This window comes from Artemia sp. Qi Xiang Cuo, chromosome 2 (genome assembly GCF_049724085.1).
Source record: "Artemia sp. Qi Xiang Cuo chromosome 2, ASM4972408v1, whole genome shotgun sequence".
Taxonomy (NCBI): Eukaryota; Metazoa; Arthropoda; class Branchiopoda; order Anostraca; family Artemiidae; genus Artemia; species Artemia sp. Qi Xiang Cuo.
In genome coordinates, this window is record NC_142795.1 from 11,942,404 (window position 1) to 11,964,302 (window position 21,899).

At 34.7% G+C, this 21,899-nt stretch overlaps 1 protein-coding gene across 1 annotated transcript in view; it reads right to left on the reverse strand.

The window, feature by feature from the left end:
- The window catches only part of byn (T-domain transcriptional activator brachyenteron), a 48,571-nt gene extending 27,590 nt beyond the window's left edge, over positions 1-20,981 (reverse strand). The window contains exons 1-4 of the mRNA XM_089107980.1: positions 20,733-20,981; positions 12,484-12,582; positions 5,471-5,639; positions 3,769-3,903 (exon numbers count right to left, since the gene is read on the reverse strand). Of these exons, the coding sequence (XP_088964106.1) occupies positions 3,769-3,903; positions 5,471-5,639; positions 12,484-12,582; positions 20,733-20,938 (609 nt within the window). The 5' untranslated portion in view covers positions 20,939-20,981. The remainder of the gene's footprint in view (positions 1-3,768; positions 3,904-5,470; positions 5,640-12,483; positions 12,583-20,732) is intronic.
- Between the last annotated feature and the right edge of the window lie 918 nt (positions 20,982-21,899).

Consider the following 21,899-nt stretch of genomic DNA (forward strand, 5'->3'; position numbering starts at 1 on the left):
CTGTTCTTTCGAGTTTTAAGCACCATTTTTTGTTTTCATTTGTAAAGACACGTTTCAAAGATTTAAATTTTATTTATTTCTAAAATTTCCTAGGGTAGTCCTAAATTTATGGTTGGATACCGCTCCCTCGATTCCCAGCTCCATTTAGACTTTTTATCACACAAAGATTACTTAAAGAGTACACTTACAATTCCTCTCCACCAAAACTACTTTATGAATTCTGAGCCTGATGACCCAAAAAACTTAGGCTGATATTAATATGTAAACGTCCAAAATAAAAACATTTGAAGTACATAGTTGACACATAATAACTATATAACGTTTAGCTACAATCTGTCATGCAAGGATTTTAAATCTGTATGATTGGAAGATGAGAAGACGGTCCCACGGGGAGTTGTCATCTCAACATCTCCCACACGCAAACTTGATGTTGACAAGTTGAACCTTTGACCCCTCAATCAATCAGGGACTGTTTAGGAAACGGTCCTAAATTAATAAATGTTAACAGAAAAATTACCAGTTAATTAAAACTGTCGTTGATGCGGATCATCATGTAGAACATAGCAAGAATTCATTCTTCTAATACCGAAGAACCAGGCCCTGATTAAAACCTTTTAGCTACACCAAGCTCACTAAAATGTACTTGCAACCAACTTTGAACACTCTTCCGAGTTATAAGATCAAGTGAGTATTCACTATATAAAGATCAAGTGAGTTTGATATGAAATTCTTTTAAAAAGTCTAACTGTTTTACCCGTAGGCTATGTATTATCCAGTGATGAGTAAATAAGCAGTAATATACAGTGTAAAATCTTTCGCTATCCTTACTAAGTGAATAGGGACAGAGTAAACATCGAGACCAACATCTACTTCCCAAAGTAGAAAGGAATAACCTTTCGACACATTCCTTTGATCAGGCCTTAAGTTCCACTCCATTATTTAATTAACCTAGGGCTCTCAGTCAATTCCAATCAATTCGAAAAGTAGCCTGACCTTGAATGAGATGTTTCGTTCCTTTTCTTTGGTATAGAAGTCCGACATAAGTATATTCCGAACCAAAGCCCAAATACAGAACTGGGTGTCCCCCGCTATCCTTATTACAGATTCATCTCCGGAGATTCATCTTTCGGAAATATCTTTAACCACCAGTCCTGATCTAGATCAATAGCCAGGAACCAATGTCACGATTCCCATGCCAAAGAGTTCGTGGTAACGATCTACAAGTAAGAAGTGACTCGGCACAGTAATAACCCAAAATCTAAAATGAAATTTTGATAACAATAGGTACATAAAAGGACTTTCAGGAAATTTCAATGAAAATCACACCATCAGATTCAGCGTACCAGAAAACCCTACTGCAGAGGTTTCAAGCCCCCATCTGCAAAAATGTGGAGTTTGTAATTTTTGCCAGAAGAAAGATCACAGATGCGTGTTTATTATTTTTTTCTGTTTTCTTTTTGATTCCTTGTGTTCCCCAGGGATGATCATATCGAACCAATCACCTTAAAAGATAGAAAGAGATCTCCGTCATTCTAACAGAGATTAAAAGTTTTAGAGTCCTTTTTAAGTGATCAAAATGAATGGAGGGCGCGATTGAAGGTGGTTGCCCTTTAATTAGGTTTGACCCTTAAAAAGGGCACTTGAAAAAGGAACTAGAAATTTCAGTTTTCAAAAGAATGAACCCTCTCCAAAGTTTATGCAACCAACTCTCCACAGAAAAGCTCCAATATGCTAACAATTGGCAACTTACAGAAGTTACAGCCCTTGCCCCAGGGGATGGGGGGATTTGTCAACCCTTGAGTTATAGTAATTTGACTTCCGATTTTTTTTTTTAACACAATGAGTATTTCAAATTTTGATCGGATGCATTTGGAGAAAGAAGGGTGCGAGGGGGGCTAGACACCCCCCGATCACTTAACTCTTAAAAGTGCAGTTGAACTTTCGATTTCCAATCGAACAAGCGCCCTACAAATATTACACAGTCACCCTTTCCATAAGAACCTTATGTGTAAACAATGGACAACTAGCATAACTTCTAGCCCTTGCCCTGCCGGCTGGGGGAACTATCAAACCTGGAACTATAGTTATTTAGCCTCCGGAGTATTTTGAACAAAATGGCTATCCCAAAATTATGATTGGATGTATTTGGGAAAAGAAGGATGTGAGAGGGGGAGGGTACTGTTTACCCTCCGATTACTTTTGACTCTTAAAAGGGAACTAAAACTTTCAGTTTCCAATCAAATGAGCTTCCTCCAAAGCTTATACAGCCTCTCTCCCACGCCCATTTTGCCCCAATGTCAACTGATGACAATTTTGAGATAGCCAACCTGTTCAGAAGAGTTGAAAGGTTCAATATTTATACCGCTGGGTGTGACATAGCCTCCCATAGCCCCCAAGTAAAGGGGTCTAAGTTGTGATTTACCCGTACATTGTTTACTTATAGTGTTTGTTATTGGGATGTATGCAGACATTTTTCGGGGGGATTCTGCGGGGGGAGGGGAAGAATTTTCCGCGGGAAAGAATTTCCAAGGGGTGAACTCTCTTGGAGAAATTTCATACGGAGGAAATTTACTAGAATTCCTAACGAAAATTATTTTTATTTACCTTACCTTCTTTTTGGCGACTCAATTTTACGCGTGGAGATTATTGAGGGGTGGGGCGGCACCTGGAAAATTTTCAGCAGGGCTTGAACTCCCTTGGAGGCTTTTTCTTGGGTGGGGTGATCTGCGGAAGAAATCCTCTATGTGGCTTTTACCACAGGAGAATTTCTCTGTTGGGTATTTTCCACGGTAAAAGTTTCCATTGGGAGCGCATTTCTGGCGAAGATTTTCCGCGAAGGGGGAGATTTCCAGCATGATATGAAACACGATCAGAGCTTAAACAAAAAGCAAGTCTTTTCAAATGAAAGTAAGCTAAGGGAAACCTTCCAGGCGGAATTGTCAGCACGAAATTTTCAGTAAGGATAGAATGGTCTGGGGGGATTTTCTGGGAAAATTTTTATGCCGGAATGACTTTAAATAGAGGATTTTTCCGCGTGGGGGAAGTGTTTTTGGACGGGAGAGGTGGATTTCCCGATATTATTTGAAAAATGATCAGAGATTAAATAAAAGTGACAAGTTTTTCACCTGAAAGTAAGGAGCAAAATTAAAACTTAAAACAAACAGAAATTATTCCATATATGAGAGGGCTGTCCTCTCGTTGATATCTCACTTTTTACAATAAAATCTGACTTCGTCAACTGAAAGAAAGGTGGTGAGGGACGTGCGTTCATTTGTTTTAATTTGCCTTTTTTTTACTTAGGGTGGTCATATCGAACCAGTGGTTTTAGAATGCCAGACTGGCGCTTCCGAATGGAAATTTAAACCTGTAACACCATTTTTGTGAAACAAAAGAAATCACAGCTTAGACATAAGTCAGGTCAACATCTAATGAAATGAATTTACACATTAGCCTCTGAAGACGCAAATCGAAAATTCTGTTTAAATTTCATAGACTATTTTCCTTAGATAGGTGAAAAATATGCCTTTCGAAGTAAGTAATTACGCATTAAATTTTTCGGGAGGGGGTTGGGGGCTCAAACAATGGTAAATAGGCAAATTATATAACCAAAATAAACATGAAATAAGTAGATTTTATTAAAAATTTACAGATGTTTGTCTGGCTGCCTCCCTTGTACTTGTCTGTTTTCAAGAAACGAAAATTGTAAAGAGTCTAGTAAATTCATATCCATAGCGGGCTTGTTTCTCACAAAGGAGGTACAAATTTTACCTCAGGGTTCTGGTAGGCAGTCACTGCAATAAACTGTGTTTCGGGAAAGGAAAATGTTCGTATACTCCGCTCTTCTGATCCAACTCGAATTATGTGAATTCTTGCTTCGTACTTGTGTAACGAATTTAACATAATCTAAAATAGTAGAAACAGTTAAAAAGGATAATATATATCACTACAATCAAGTGAATGCTAGTTTTTTTCATTTTATTTACAAATTATGCACAAAGGGCGTTATTACAAATAATATACATTTCTGAAGTAACTAGTTGTTGCCGTAGTAGTATTGCCTCTAGCCACTGTCAAATTTGCGAAATTAATCAATTTCTAACAATAGTTTTACAAAAACACAATAGTATGGTGATGGCCAATTTACTGGATTGTACTTAAAATTTTGTACTTAATTTACAGGTCAGTTTGTTATAAATATACTGATTTTACAAAACCTTATTGAATTTAGAAAATGACTTGTTTTAAATTTACCAATTTTTACTTAAAATTTATGCTAGTTATACCATAGAGTTATTGTTAATTTACCAATTTTATTAGGTTTAACAAACTTTTGTCAGGGGTTCGAGTAACCAGCAAAATAACCATAAACTTAAGACTCATCGTATTAAATAATTATTAATTAATATGTTATTAAAATTAATTTGGTTTTGCAATTAATTAGCACAATTATTAACAATAATTACCCTGTTTACTGGGTTCCCCAAACCAAAAGCCAAAGAATTTCATTTCAGATTTTCCCTAGTCCCTATTCCAAACTGTTGCATACAACTGTGCAACAACCTTACTTTAATTTAGAAATTCATCCCTATTTACAGAATAACCAAAGAGTAAAGCAAAAATGGAAAAAGGACTGCAGGAATTTGTTCGTTTCTAAAGGACTTTAAATTTTTTGTAATCAATTTTTAAGTAAAAATTCTTGTAGCTATAAATTTACGGAATGAACAAATTTTCAATGAAAATGAAAACGAAACTTCCTAAGTATTTTTTTTTATGTTTGATTTTTTTTTTAAAGTAAAGACAGGAATGCCACAGATTAATCTAGCAGGACATAATCTGAAATAACCCAAAAGTTTTGAGTTCTTGGGAGATAAAACCTGGACTTCGTTTGGATGAGACAGACAAGGAGTATTTGCCTGTTTGTCACCTGTAGGTGAGACAACACTTCAGAAACATATTTTTTTTTGTATTTTCAGTGAGAAAATAAAAAAAACAGTCAAACCTCCCCCTCCTTGACTGATTTTTTTATTTCTTTTTTGTATTAAAAATTGAACAGAAATTCATGGCCCTAAAAGTTTAGAGTTCTTGGGAGAGGAAACCTGGACTTCGTTTGGGTGAGACAGACAAGGAGTATTTGCTTTCAATAACACTAAACTTTCATTAATATATATATATATATATATATATATATATATATATATATATATATATATATATATATATATATATATATATATATATATATATATATATATATATATATATATATATATATATATATATATATATATATATATATATATACTTGCTTTCATTTACATTAAATTACCATCAGTAAAGTTCTTTTTCAATCCTTTTGTTAATCAGGCTTTAACTTAAGAATCAGCCGCGCTAAAATTAATAAATTGGAGGTCACAAGAACCACCAGTTCACAACTGAGTAATAATTGAGTCGGAAATATAGGGAAGCTTACCATAGATGAATCAGCTTTTTTGTTAGATAATTTCAGCTTAGCAAAAGTCACTGGATCTTTCATCCAATGATTCCCGAAGTTCGGTGACTCATGGTGAACATAGACTGTTGCTGCTGGCGATCTTTCTGCTTTGCCACTTGCCATCCAACGACCTTCAATGTAACGACATCTAAAATTGGCAACTTTATAATTTCTGGCAGAAACGGCAGTGTGTTCCTTTTTATAAAAAATAAAAAAAACAAGTTTTTTAAACTGAAAGTAAGGAACGACATTAAAACTTAAAACGAACAGAAATTTTTCCGTATATGAAAGGGGCTGTCCCCTCCTGAGCGCCTCGCTCTTTACGCTAAAGTTTTTTATTGAGTCAAACTTTTGCGTAAAGACCGAGGCGTTGAGGAGGGGACAGCCCCTTTCATATACGGAATAATTTTTGTTCGTTTTAAGTTTTAATGTCGCTCCTTACTTTCAGTTTAAAATTGTTTTTTTTATTTAATTTCTGATCGTTTTTTAGTTAATGCAGCTTTTATTTTGGCTCACCGTCATTGAATAAGTAAACAAAATTTGCATAAAAATTTTACTTTTCTTTTGCTAAATGGTTGTCTCTAAATTTGGTTCTGACGTAATTTACAAATTAACTTACGGAACCGTAGTCAATACCTTGCTCTTTAAACTAAAGTTCGAATTTTGATCAAATTCTTTAAAAATGACCTCTTAATCACAAAGGTCGTTAATTAGAATAAATAGCTATTATGAAAGTACTAAAAAATCTGTGGCTTAAAGAGCGAGGCATTGACTAGAAGTTGAACCCAATCATATGGCTAATATTTTTTGTTCGTTTTAAGTTTTGATGTTGCTCCTTACTTTCAGTTGAAAAACTTGTTTTTTTATATTTAATTTCTGATTTTTGTTTTAAATAATGATGGGAAATCCGGCGCCCCCTTCATAGCCATGTCCCTTCCCCCATGAAAACTTCCTTCATGCAAAGATCCTCCCATATAACTCCGACCCACCCACCAACCCCCCAACTACCAGAAGAAATCCCCCCTGAAAACGTCTGTATACTTCCCAATAATCAATACTATATGTTAACATTGGGTATAGTTCAAACTTTCAGCCCTCCCCCTGGGGGATTCGAGGGATTAAGTCATCCTAAAAGACATAGTTATAATATTTTCGACCATGCTGAACAAAATGGCTATCTCAAATTTTGATCGGGTGACTTTGGGAAAAAAAGAGCGTGGGAGGGGGCATAGTTGCCCTCCATTTTTTTGTTACTTAAAAAGGGCCTAGAACTTTTAATTTCCGTTCCAATGAGCCCTCCCACGATATTCTAGGACCACTGGGTCGATACGATCACCCCTGGGAAAAAGAAAAAAAAAACAAGAAAAAAAACAAAAAAAACAAACACTCATCCGTGATCTATCTGCTGGCAAAAAATGCAAAATTTAACATTTTTGCAGACCGGAGCTTGAAACCACTGTAATAGGGTTCTCTGATACGCTGAATCCGATGGTGTGATTTTCCTCAAGATTCTACTAATTTTAGGGGGTCTTTTCCCCTTTTTTCGAAACTCATCCAAATTTTCTCAGGCGCTTAAATGTTGATAGGTAAGGCTAAAATTCATGACACCTCTTTATTTGAAGTTAAAACCAAAATCTGATTCTTTTGATGGATCTATTGGTATCACAATTTTTTTTCTTAGAGGTTCGATTACCATTGAGTTAGGTCGCTCCTTACTTACAGTTCGTTACCACGAACTGTTTGATTTTCTAAATTTAGGGATCAGAGGAAGAGGTAGGGGAGGGATCTTGTAGCCCAACTGACCAATCCCAAATGACGTTGCTGTTCTTTATTTGCCACAATAAAACATCTAAAACTTTTGGACACCCCAAAAAAGAAAATTTCATCATAAACCAAGACCAAAGATTATGATGTAGAGATATATGCCATTACATTCCAATTACCTTTATCACAGTATTATTGAAAAAGACCACATGCAAAAATTGTTCTATGTAAAGTAGATCGCACTGTTGTTTCAGTTATCATTATACATTTTACTTTCTATTTATTCATTTATATTATTACTTGTTTTATATTTTTTGTTATGATTGTTTATTTAATTTCTGTTTGTTTTGGGCTTCATTTATTCTTCAATAGTAATTTCTGGTCGTTTTGAGTTCGAATTTTAACAGTTATTTGTATCTGCTGAGCTTATGTTTAAAATGGTCTTTAAATTTCTTTGAAAAACTTATTTTTCGGATAGTTTTTTTTTTTAATTAATTTTTGTTAGTTTTTATTGCAAAAAGTTTCAAGTTTTTAAAAATTCTTTATTTCAAAATCAAACGTTTTTTCGAAGAAATCAAATGTTCATCAAAGTATCAAAACCGGTATCAAAGTAACAATACCAAAGTGAAAAAATGGGTTTGTATCAACCTCGGAGTTTTTTTATTATCTGATGTTTGAACTATTTTTAGCAAAATGGCCATCTCAAAATTTTTATCGGATGGGTTTGGGGAAAAGAGGGCGTGGGGTAGGGGTTGGGGGTTAATTTCCCTTCGATCTCTTTTGACTCTTTAAAAGTGAACTAGAACTTTCTATTTTCAATCAAATGAGCCCTCTCTGAAGTTCATACGAGCATCCCTTTTTTTAACAAAATGGTCGCCTCATATTTTTATCGGATGGGTTTATCCATCCATTAAACCCAAAGGCGTGGAGGGTGGGAGGGGCTAGTTGCCCTCGGATCTTTTTTACCCTGAGAAAACGAACAAGAAGTTTAAATTTCCATTTAAATGAGCCCTCTCTGAAGTTTATATGAGCATCCCTTTCATAAGAACCATATACGGTCCCAGGACATAGCTTACAATGGGTGTTTGGGGGGAAAGGGTGTAGGAAGGCTAGAGGCCCTCCAATATCTTTTAACTTTTAAAAATTGAACTAGAACATCCAATTTCCATTCAAAACAGCCTTCTCTGAACTTTTTAGGAGCATCCCTTCCATAAGAACCATATATGCCCCCAGGGCATAACTTGTAACGCCCGACCCCGGGCCCTGGGTGGTTTTGTCGACACTGGAGTTTTTTTTATCTGACCTTTGAACTATTTTTAACAAATTGGCTGTCTCAAAATTTTTATCGGATGCATTTGGGGGAAAAGTAGCATGGAGGATAGTTCTCCTCTGATCTCTTTCGACTCTCAAAAACTGAATTAGAACTTTCAATTTCCAATCAAATGAGCCCTCTCTGAAATTTATACGAGCATCCCTTCCATAACACCTATATATTTCCCCAGGAAAAACTTAAAACACCTACCCCGGGCCCTGAAGGATTGCGTCGACCCCAGAGATTTCGTTTTATGATCTTTGAACTATTTAAAAAAAAAAAATGGCTCTCTCAAGGTTCTTATAGGATGGGTTTGAGGACAGTAGGGCGTGGAGAGGGGGGCTAGTTGACCTCCGATCTCTTTTGAGTCTTAAAAAGTGAACGAGAATTTTCAATTTCCCACCATATGAGCCCTCTCCGAGGTTTGTACAAGCATCCCTTCCATAAGAACTATATATGCCCCCAGAGCATTACTTACAACGCCTGCGTCCGGGCCCTGGGGGGTTGTGTCGACCTCGGAGTTTTCATTATATGATCTTTGAACTATTTAAAAAAAAAATCCTATCTGACCTTTGAACTATTTCTAACAAAATGGCCATACATAAAGGAGTTTTTGTTACATGATCTTTGAACTATTTAAAAAAAAAAATCCTATCTGATCTTTGAACTATTTCTAACCAAATGGCTATACATAAAGGAGTTTTTGTTACATGATCTTTGAACTATTTTTGACAAAATGTTTACCTCAAATTTTTATCAGAAGTATTTGAGGAAAAGGGCTCGGGGGGCTAGTTGCCCTCCAATAACTTTTGACTCTAATAAAGTGCACTAGAACTCTCGATTTCCAATAGAATTAGCCCCCTTTGAAGTTTATACTACGACCCCTTCTATATGAAGTGCGTCTACAAAAATAAATGGAGTATGGGGGGGAGGCTAGCTGCCCTCCGATCACTTTTGACTCTTAAAAAGTGAATTATAAATTTCAGTTTCCAATCAAATGAGCCTCTATGAATTTTATACGAGTATCCCTTACATAACAACCATATATGCCCCCAGGGCATAACTTACAATGCCTATCTCCGGGCCTTGGGGGGGGGACTGTTTGACACCGGAGTTTTTGTTATAAGAACTTTCAACTGTTTTTAACAAAATGTCTATCTCAAAATTTTTACCTGATGCATTTAGAGCGTGAAGGGGGGGGGGGGGGCTAGTTGCCCTCCAATCTCTTGACTCTTAAAAAGTGAACAAGAACTTTGAAATACCAACCAAATGAGTCCTCTCCGAAGTTTATACGAGCATCCCATCCATAACCTGCATTCAAATTAAAAAATCTGTGACAGGGAATTTCGCCATTGCTCTCAGTAAAATGGAAAACTCATAGCGCCCTCTGAGTGTTGTAGAGCAACTTGACTTGCTTTGACACCAAATAACCTCTTGTGGTATAATTTCGTTAAAAAACGGCATAGCGTAAAAGGATGTACTTTGTTTAACCTCTTCTGTTCATTTCAAGACATGAACTTATACCGAATCTATTTTCTGAGAAAGCCTTATTCATTAGCGTTCAGATGACGGGATGTTTAAATTTTAAATGAGGCTTAATATGACAGATGCGTACGATGGCTGTGTTCAGGTGGGCCAAATTATAAACAAAAATTATGCCTTGAAAATAAGCGCCAAGAAATTCTGGAAGCCCCGTCTTTTCCCACGTACAAACGTCTATGGATTATAAGATTTCAGTGAGAGATTGGAAACCCTCATCCCAGCGTACTATACTTTAAAATTGTAACAAGGGCTTTTCCAACATCCCCGCTACTGTAAAATGGTTTCAAATCTGTTTTCGAGTACATATCTATGCGGTTAGAACTGGGACTAAAGTATAACATCAATTTGATCCCATATTGATATTGGTACAAAAATATACAGCCTAGCCTCTATGAACATGTCAGGGATAGAAACGACGCTCACAGTTACTTTAGCGTATTTAAAAGGCACATCTAATATGAAAAACATCACTTCAATATTAATAGTAGGTCAATAATGTTACTTAAGCAATTATGCTAGATCAAAATGTCATTCGAACAATTTTGCTAGGTCAAAACAGAATGAAAATTTTTTATATTGAGCCAAAGAGAAACAAAGGGAATATATGTAAAGCTTTTGGTTCTTTTTACTGACTTCAAATTTTACACAGGAACATAGGAGAATCAATCAGATTTTTAAACAGCGGGTTAACTGGCCTTCCTCCGACGATTCTAGGCAGATTTATCCCGAAAAAGCCCCCCAGAACATTCTACATCATATATTCCAAGGCCGTACCCAGATTTTTTTTTCGGAGGGGGTTATACTCAAATAAAGATTTTCGGGGGGGGGGGGGGGTGGGGCTACACAAAAAAAAACTCAAAAACGCATACAAAATTTGTTTATATCAATTTTTGTTGCGTTTTTACGAGTCAGGCAACATTTCGGGGGAGGGGGGTTGAAACACCCTATCCCCCCTGGATACGGCCTTGATATATTCCATCTATATTTTGGAATATAAGTAGAATATTCCAAAATTCTTTATTTTCTTAATTTTTTATTTCTTACTTTCTCTTTGACTGCTCAATTTTACACGTCAGGAAAGTAAGAAATATAAAAAGAACAAAAAAAAGGGGTTTTGGAATATTCTTCCAATATTACAAAATACAGGTAGAATATGTGGGTAGAATGTAGTATTTATTTTTACATTTTAGTGTTATTTACTTTTGTTTCGTGGTTTTTGGGGCTTGGGGGCTGTATTATCATAAGAGGGTAAGACAAAGGCTAGAGAAAATAATTTGGAAATATGAAATTAGTGGCAACTACGGAACGTGTGTCCCTTGATAGAAAGAACAGATTTACAGAATGGGACCAAAACGTCCGAGTAGTTACTTACCGTGGACTTGGTCTGGCACCACCACCCACAGTACATGATGCCAATTCATCTTTCAGGTGGAGTAAGTGTTCACTAATAGGTTTGTATTATAAGCGTTTCCCGTCTGAACTACCTTTCAGGGACGTTTTTTTTCGTTTGTTTCTCTTTTCCCCTTGTTTTAGTTAATGAAAATATTAATTATCTTGTAGTTAATAATCTTATTAGTCAATAAGGTATTAAGATAACATGGAGTCAAACTCCAAGCCAGGAACAAGCAAATTTAAAATGGAAAGAAATCGCTTTTTAAAATAAGCAAGAAAATTAATTTCATTCACCTTTATCTTACCCTGTTATAATAACTCAAACCCTAAAAAAACGAAAAAAGAATTAAAAAACAAAAAATATTAAAAATAAACACTATAGGACATTCTACACTATATAAGCAATCTAGGCTTTCCCTTTAGCTGCTCTATCTTACTTACGGGGGTATTTTCCGATGGGTAATTGTCTGCGGGGAGGGGGAATTTTCCACGCTACGTGATTTTACGAAAATGAATTTTCTGAGTGAGAACTGGCTGCAAGGGGAATGTTCCGGGGTGGGGGAAGATTGGTCAAAATAAACCCTCTGACATAGCTTGTGGAATAATGTGACAGGCTTACAAAAACATGTCATAAATGTAAACTAATGAGATTAAAGCCCTCTTTTTACCAGGGAACCATAGGAAGCTAATATCTTTTCTTCTCTTTGATAGAATCCATTGTAGGCATTTCCTACTCGTAAAGTTTGTGCACACTCAAAGATGTCCAGGTCTGCCTCATAGAATATTACATTCCATTTTCGCTCTACTTAATGCACCTTATATCTTTTGTTTTTACGACGCCTGCTCAAGTAAAGTTCCCCATTTAACGTAAAATGAAGAATCGTTGCCATGTAACGGTTGAGTAATAATGAAACAAAATTGAATTGTGCAAGGTAATAACTTACTACAAAATAAAAAGCCAAAAAAAAAATGGAGACGTTACCTTCCTTCATGATCAATTTGAACAAACTCAAGTAGTACTGAATACATAGCTTCAGGGTCTAAATTTGAAATATTCACTTTAACCACGGGAAACATCCTCCTGTAAAATTTAGCACTGATAATTTGTGAACATGTTACAAAACATCACTAGTTTAAATTCACAGCTTAAACTATTATCAACTATTATCCTACTTTCTATACCATTATCAACTATATCTATACTATTATCAACTATTATTTCAAACTATTATTCTTGAGCTCTTTAGTAATCGCCGTATTAGGGCCGTCTTTACGGCACAATTACCTTAATACAAGGCGTTGCAATTGGCCCCTGCAGGGTTACTTAAATTTTATTTAAAATACAAAAAATGTTGTGGATTTGTATCCTAGTGAGGGTTTTTACTTGTTTCAATTATAGACAACCCACCTATCGGCCGATCTGTTAATATTATCCTGGTTATGAACAACTTTTACGGTGTCTGAACACTGTTTTGCCAACATTAACGGAAAGCACAATTCACAGTGTCCTGATTAGGGTTGCCACAACGGTCAGTTCCTAAAGTGCCACAATTGCCAAAATAATCGTGCTACACAGCGATTTTCGGTGCTATAGTCAAAAATTCGACTGTAGTAGTGCTAAAATAGCACTAATATAGCATTTTTATGCTATATTAGCAACCCTGAGCACGTGCTACAGTGCTACACATAATGAAATAGTGCTACAATAGCACGTGCTACAGGTGGCAACCCTGGTCTTGACAGCTTCAACCAACTGACAGTTCAGCACTACGTAACTAAATGGCAACAGGACACTTGGTAAATGTTTCTGTCTTGTTGTTTTGGCAACTTTGACCAACTAGCCGACTTTGACCGACAATAATTTTTAATCATCTTCTTCCCAATCATCATCATCTTTCCAATCATCTTAGTTATTATTTTTTGTATTTTTTTAGTTATGTTTTTTTTTATTTGTTCAATATTTTGAAAATTAAAGCACTGTACAAACTACATGTAGTTTTTAATAAAACTCAAAGGAAGCAATAGACACTAGAAGGATTACATTTATGGGGAGGGGGTAGTTGCCAAAGTCCTTTTCGTCGTACTTTCTGTTCGTTTTAAGTTTAACTTAAGCATATATTTTAATTCCTACCCATTTTATGATTTATTTAATCGTCTGTATTAGTATGTGTTATCTTTATGTTTGATTTGATTATTCATTTTAATTTCTGTCTGACTTATGTTTCGTTTATTCTTTGATATTAATTTCTGGTCGCTTTAAGTTTGAGTTATTATAGGACTTTATTTATATTCGACATGGGTTTAATATGACTCTTGACTTTTCTTTGAAAAACCTCTTTTTCGGACACTTATTTTCAAAAACAAAAAAATTTTTAAACAAGAAAAACGGGTTTTAATTTTCTATAAAGCAGTGAAATACAAAACAATTAATTATGCACAAAAGATCCGAATATTTCGGCCCCACATCCGGGAGCCTTTCTCAACGGAAAAAATAAAATAAAAAAAATAAAAAAAAACAAAAAAACTTAACTTACATCACAATAAAACATACTAAACACATAAAGAGAAAGAAAAAAACAAAAGAAAAAATATTAATTAATAAGAAACAAAACTTACATATTAATTAAACCCGTTCATGCACTGAATGTCTATAATGATTCAATTCGCCTCCTTCCAGTATATAAATGGAAATATATTAAATAAGCACTTCCATGCACTGAATGTCTATAATGATTCAACTCGCCTCCTCCCAGTATATACTGGGAGGATGCGAGTTGAATCATTATAGACATTCAGTGCATGGAAGTGTTTATTTAATATATTTCCATTTATATACTGGGAGGAGGCGAGTTGAATTATTATAGACATTCAGTGCATGGAAGTGTTTATTTCATATATTCCATTTATATACTGGGAGGAGGCGAGTTGAATCATTATAGACATTCAGTGCATGGAAGTGTTTATTTAATATATTCCATTTATATACTGGGAGGAGGCGAGTTGAATCATTATATACATTCAGTGCATGGAAGTGTTTATTTAAAATATTCCATTTATATAATGGGAGGAGGCGAGTTGAATCATTATAGACATTCAGTGCATGGAAGTGTTTATTTAATATATTTCCATTTATATACTGGGAGGAGGCGAGCTGAATCATTATATAAATTCAGTGCATGGAAGTGTTTATTTAATATATTCCATTTATATACTGTGAGGCGAGTTGAATCATTATAGACATTCACTGCATGGAAGTGTTTATTTAATATATTTCCATTTATATACTGGGAGGAGGCGAGCTGAATCATTATAGACATTCAGTGCATGTAAGTGTTTATTTAATATATTCCATTTATATACTGTGAGGCGAGTTGAATCATTATAGACATTAAGTGCATGGAAGTGTTTATTTAATATATGAGTTTTTTTTCCTATTTATTTATATTTTTTGTTTTGTTTTTTTTTTTCTCTTTATGTGTTTAGTATGTTTTATTGTGATTTAAGTTAAGTTTTTTTTTTATTTTATTTATTTATTTTATTTTATTTTTTTAGTTGAGAAAGGCTCCCGGATGTGGGACCGAAATATTCGGAGCTTTTGTGCATAATTAATTGTTTTGTATTTCACTGCTTTATAGAAAATTAAAACCCGTTTTTCTTGTTTAAAATTTTGTTTTTTGTTTTTATTAGAAAAGCAGTGTGGTCTAACAAATTATTTACGTCTAGCCTACGGGTTGCAAAAGACCAATTAAATTTTATTATTTTTTAATTTAGCAAAAAAACATGCCAATATAATTAAACAACAAAAGTTTTTAGAAAAGTGCAAAGTAAATAAAATAATTCCGAAATTGTTTTGTTTTAATTATCATTTAAATGCATATAATGAAGAAAAGCACACGAGAAAGGTAAATTTACTAAACTCAAACCATATGCTGAAAGATAAACGTTTCCAGAGATCACAAGTTGTAAAGGAAATAGAGATTTTTTAAAACATAGCCTTGGTAATTTCCTTAATACAAATGATTTCCAACAAATTATATCAATCTTTAAAAATTCTTTTGAACATGTTCTAAGATTATCTAGGGAAAGACTAAACCAAAAATTTTTGCAGTTAAAAAGGGAAAAAGAAAAACAAAAACTATCACTGTATAAGCCTATTTATTTCCCAGGCCCTGGTTTGATTTATTTAATCAAACATTATTGAACAAATTAACACCCGGACATTCTTGACAGGTGTATAAATTTCTGACCTCATAGTTAAAATGTACCAACAGAGGAAACTTTTTCAAGAATTGTGAAAGTGATTCATAAGCTCAAAAAAGATGTAAATAATATAGATGAATTAAAACTAAGGGTAGTGAATATTTTAACAGATTTTGGTAGTTATCAAGAAAACGTTAAGAACAAAGATATAAAAATTTTAAAAGATTTAAAAAAAGATGATTCTCTAATAATAACGAAAGCGGATAAAAGCAAGACAGTAGTAATCCTAGAAAAAGATGATTATGATAGTAAATTAGAAAGAATTCTAAGTGATACTTCAACAAATAAAAAACTTAACTCGGACCCAACGGATTTGTATGTTAAAAGATTAAAAAAAGATTTAGAAGATCTTAAAACAAATGGAAGTATCACACCCCAGATGTATCACAAGTTCTTTCCAAGGGGATCAGTTAGCCCTAGAATATATGGTTTGCCAAAAATACATAAAACAGGCATCCCCTGAAGACCTATTGTTTCAACAACAAATTCACCAACGGTAAAAATAGAGAAATGGGCAGCAATGACACTTATACAATTATTATATCTCCAAAATTCGTATATAAAAAACTCGAAATTTTTAAAAGATAAACTTATAAGTGTAGAAATATCAGAAGAATCTAAATTGTTCAGTTTTGATATAAAATACATGTATACGTATATTTCTTTTGATAAATTGTTTAGTATTTTATCCAAAAAAATTGAGGAACGACAAAATGAGATAGACGAATTATCTTCGGGAATTGAACTGGAAACTATATTAAATTTAGTCAGAATAACTAGCAGGTATACTAACTATTTCACGTTTAGAGATAATTTTTACCATCAAATTAGGGGTTTAGCAATGGGGAAAAAAAAAAAAAAAACATATACTGGGAGGAGGCGAGTTGAATCATTATAGACATTCAGTGCATGGAATTTTTTATTTAATATATTTCCATTTATATACTGGGAGGAGGCGAGCTGAATCATTATAGACATTCAGTGCATGGAAGTTTTTATTTAATATATTTCCATTTATATACTGGGAGGAGGCGAGTTGAATCATTATAGACATTCAGTGCATGGAAGTGTTTATTTAATATATTACCATTTATATACTGGGAGGAGGCGAGTTGAATCATTATATACATTCAGTGCATGGAAGTGTTTATTTAATATATTCCATTTATATAATGGGAGGAGGCGAGTTGAATCATTATAGACATTCAGTGCATGGAAGTGTTTATTTAATATATTCCATTTATATACTGTGAGGCGAGTTGAATCATTATAGACATTCAGTGCATGGAAGTGTTTATTTAATATATTCCATTTATTTACTGGGAGGAGGCGAGTTGAATCATTATAGACATTCAGTGCATGGAAGTGTTTATTTAATATGTGAGTTTTGTTTCTTATTTATTTATATTTTTTCTTTTGTTTTTTTCTTTCTCTTTATGTGCTTAGTATGTTTTATTGTGATGTAAGTTAAGTTTTTTTTTATTTTATTTATTTATTTTATTTTATTTTTTCCGTTGAGAAAGGCTCCCGGATGTGGGGCCAAAATATTCAGAGCTTTTGTGCATAATTAATTGTTTTGTATTTCACTGCTTCATAGAAAATTAAAACCCGTTTTTCTTGTTTAAAAATTTTTTGTTTTTAATGGAAAAGCAGTGTGGTCTAAGAAATTATTTATTTTCAAAATCAGTTAAAATCAAAAGTTAAAAGTGAGTTAGACGGAAGCTTGATTTTCGACATGCTGTTTTTAGGCCATTACATCTAGTAGAGAGGTTACTGTACCTCTCTACGAGACATACTTTAGCCTGTAGACCCATTCCTTAAAGTTTTATTTTCCTAACCTAACCCCTTTTCAAGATAGCCAAAAGTAGCTAAAGTAGAATTTTACCCTTTCTTACAATGTAGCCTACATGGGCCGTGGGGAAAAATGGGAAATTTTTTGCAAGACATAAAAACTTAGCTAAGTTTTGTCTAATTTTTCGAGTATGCATTTTCGAAAATGGTGCAACATATAGACAACGTGTACAAAAAATCGGTAAATTTGCAGGTGGCACTATAATCTAGCTGGGATGAAAGTGAAAACATCATTTGATGCCCTTTTTTATGCTCTTTCATAATTCAGTAATCGCTTATGTCGTAAAATGCATCTTGAGCCCTATAAGGGGCCCCAAAGGTATTTCATTTTTGTAACCACACAAAGAAGTTATCAACACTAGTTAAGTTATTGAAAAATGGTTAAAAATATATCACTAGTTAATGAATAAGTTGTTCAAGAGTAACATATTCCAAAAATTATTATTTATAACAATTCAAACCTCATTTATTAGGCAACTCAAATATAAACCATTTTCCTAACGTTTCAAGCTTTTCAAATGCCATCAACAAAAATAGCGCTGAATTTTGCGGTTCGAAACTTTGCCGTCGCCGATTCAGGGTATATTCCAATTCAGGGTATACATTTGAATATTAGGGGGATGGGCTGGGTAAATTTTATAATAACTTTGCTGTGGGTCATATAATTTAGCTAGGGTGAAAGTGAAAACATCATTTGATGCTTTCTTATGCTCTTTCATTATTCATATAAAATACCTTCGGGGCCCCTTTAAGGGCTCAAGATGCAATTTGCGACAGAAGCGATTATTGAATTATGAAAGAGCATAAAAAAAGGCATCAAGTGATGTTTTTACTTTCATCCTAACTAAATTATAGTGCCACCTGCAAATTTACCAAAAATTCGAAATGAAACGACGGTTGAAACACTGCAGCTTATGTATAATAGAAGATGCATTGGAAATCAGAAGTCGATAAATTCGATGTGAAATATAAAAAGTTATTGAGTATGCCAATGTGGAGGTTTTGCACTGAGGGTCCAATGTGGATGCACAGAGATCAGTTATACGATCAACTTGCTTGATCTTGCTATTGTTAAGGAAAATATCCACTGGAAGCTTTTGTCACCAGTGGGAAAAATGCAGCTTCTGACTTTTAGGAATCAAAATCCAGACCAAATTTTCATGCTAAAATTGTAGCGACGAAAAGAAAAGTTATTTTAAGGTGTTAATTTAATTAACTAATTAATTTGACTTAGAAAATACATTGCGCCTATGGTCATATACGACTTGTTCTTATATTTTAACTAATATTAAAATAAAATTTTTAATGTTTTTCTGGGTTTTTTTTCTGAATAGTTTGTTTGCCTAATACTTAACACACATGATAGTATTAGCAGGGGCGTAGTTTGGGGGTGGCAAGGGGGGGGGGAGTTGCCCCCCCAATAATGTGGATTATACATACCATGCCCTTTGACTATCCAGATATGGACCCCTCTTGCCCCCCCCCCAATAAAAATGCTGGAGATTTGCCCCTGAGTGTTAGGCTACTAAAGTTCAAAATGACATGAGGATTCATGGAAAATGCTCAGAACGGTATCTTGGACTTTTATCTGTTGGGAGGGGGGGGGGGTAAGTCACTGTTTTACCCTTATTTTTAAAAGTAATTTGCGAGTCAGAGTTTCTTAGGTGAAATTGTCTTTTTACCTGTGCTTTTTAAACCAATTTACGAGTTACAGAAACATTTCAGGGGCAAGCTTAAACCTGGTAGCCCTCCACCTGTTGGTGGTTTGGATTCTCTTCTCCCAGGGCAGAATCTCAGTTAGCACCCCCTCCCCTCTGTCCCAAAAATTTTGTCATTGATATTTTTTGCATGTTACAAAAAAATTATATCGATATGGCATAGAAAACAGAGATTTATTATTTTCTTTTACAGATGGATATTGCGGCTGCCGCGTGTATATTTCGGAACCAAGCCCTCCCCTAATATGTCTTATATCTTCGCATGATTTGCCCTTTCCCTCACTTGATGCCCAACTGGAAACTATTTTCTGCCAATAGCATGGATTTACAAAACTGTAGGAGAAGGGGGGGAGCAAAATGTATTTTGAAAATATAGGGCAGCAATTTTGCCTTTTTTTCACCTTTTTCAACGGAAATAGAATAAAGGCATTTTTCAATGAAAATACTCTCTGAATTCACACACGGCAGCCGCTTGTACATTCAGAAACAAGCCCTCCCCCAATATGTCTTGCATCTTTGCATAATTTGACCTTTTTCTCACTTGACTCCCAATTGGAAACATATTCCTACCAATAGCATGAATTCACAAAACTCTTGGAGGACAGAAGGAGGGGCAAATGTATTTTGAATATGTCGGGGGGCAAATTTTTCATTTTGGTACTTCCTTCTTATATAGAACACACGGAGAATTGAATTTAGGTTATCATAATGAAATATACTATGAGAAAAATATAATAGTTTAGAAACAAATTTGGGCTATAAATTTGCACATTAGGGGGAGGGGGGAGTAAAGCATAGCATATATTAAATACGTAACCTAAACAAACCTATTCTAACCCAACCTAACCAGAATACCAACTAAATATTTAATTAAAATGTAGCTACATTGTATTTTCCCACTGAGCTGAAGCTAATTGTCTGGTATAAAGGCAGTGAAAACACGTTATTGTCTCATAACCGTGATCACCATGCAATTTCTCGCGTGTGTTCTATATAACAATGAAGTACCGTCATTTTTTCACCTTTTCCAATGAAAATAGTATTTTTCAATGAAAATACCCTCCAAAAAGGTACTGTACAAAATCCATGGGGTCAAGCTCCTATGTCCCCCTTGATTTGCGCACGCGTGCTTGTGTTGTATTACAGCAGGGCCGTATCCAGGATTTTTGTTCAGGGGGGTTTTACTAATTTTTGACTTTTTTTTGGGGGGGGGGTTACTAATTTTTGACTCAGTTTTTGACTAATTTTACTGATTTTTACCTACATTTTACTAATTTTCGACTTATTTTCGAGTCGGTCAAAAATTTTGGGGGGGGGGGTTAAAACCGGGTAACCCCCCCCCCCTGGATACGGCCTTGTAGTACAGTATTTGATTTCTTAAAGTTTCCTGAAATTTTCTTACCTCCCATTTTTGGTTACAATCATTTCATTCACAAGTTCCTGGAACTTTGCCCAGAGTTCCCTGTCATCTAAGGCCACTTTACAATTGGTATCCAAATTATTATTCAAAACAGTAGGAGAGTTGGCATCAAAGCCAGACTTTTTAATACCTCCCTCTGCAATAGCTATTAATTGACAAGCGTGATATCCTGGCATAATAGATTTCATTTTAAAACATTTAAAACAACACAGACTTCAAACACTTAACGCACTTCGTTAAATCAATTTGAGTCGCTTGAGAAACTAAGGCATAAAACGAAGAGAAGAGTTGACAAGTAAAATGCTCATTGGTTTGCTTAATATCAAGTTGGCTCCACCTTATTTTGGTTGCAATACCCAATGATTTTGCCGAAATTCTCACATTATGGTATATCTTATGCATCATTTTCCCCTAGGGAAGAGAAGCCGCTCCGCGGTTCGGCGGAAGTATTACTATAAACCAAAGCACTAGGGGGTGGTAAACACACAGATTAGCAGATTTATATGAAAAGCTAATTCTATCTTTACTTTTAGGCAACGCTGAATCTTAATAAGGTTGGATCATCAATTTTAAACAGGCAGGAAATACTATAAATGAAGAAATAAAACCTAAAAACGAACGTAAATTTCAATGGATAATGCATTCAGACTGAAACCGAACAAAAAGTTTACCACAATTTAGAGTTTGGCTGCCACCCCTTCAAAGCCCCCTGATTTCTAGTACAGTATTTGCTTTGTAGAACAAAATTATGTTACTACTAATAGCTCCCTTCAGCACAGGGGAGGATCCAGATTTTTTTAGGGGTGGGGGCAAAATAGGTCGATCCGAAAAATTTTTTTTTAGGGGGGGGGGGGTGCAAAATAGGTTTATCCAATAAACTTGCGTTAGGAGCAAGTTTAATTCACGCAAATTTGGTTTAATTCAGTAAATTACACTACTTTAGACTACGCTAAGGGTGGCCCTCACCCCACCCCCTAGATCCGCCACTGCTTCAGCACCAAGGCACCTGAGGTCAACACAGCTCTGAACGCTCCTCCCCCACCCCAATCTAGACAAAACTTGCTCTTCGCTTCTCCCATAAAACTCTTATTTCCTTCAAATCCCTTACGAACACTTAACGAACAATTTCCTTGAAAACTAAATCAATTA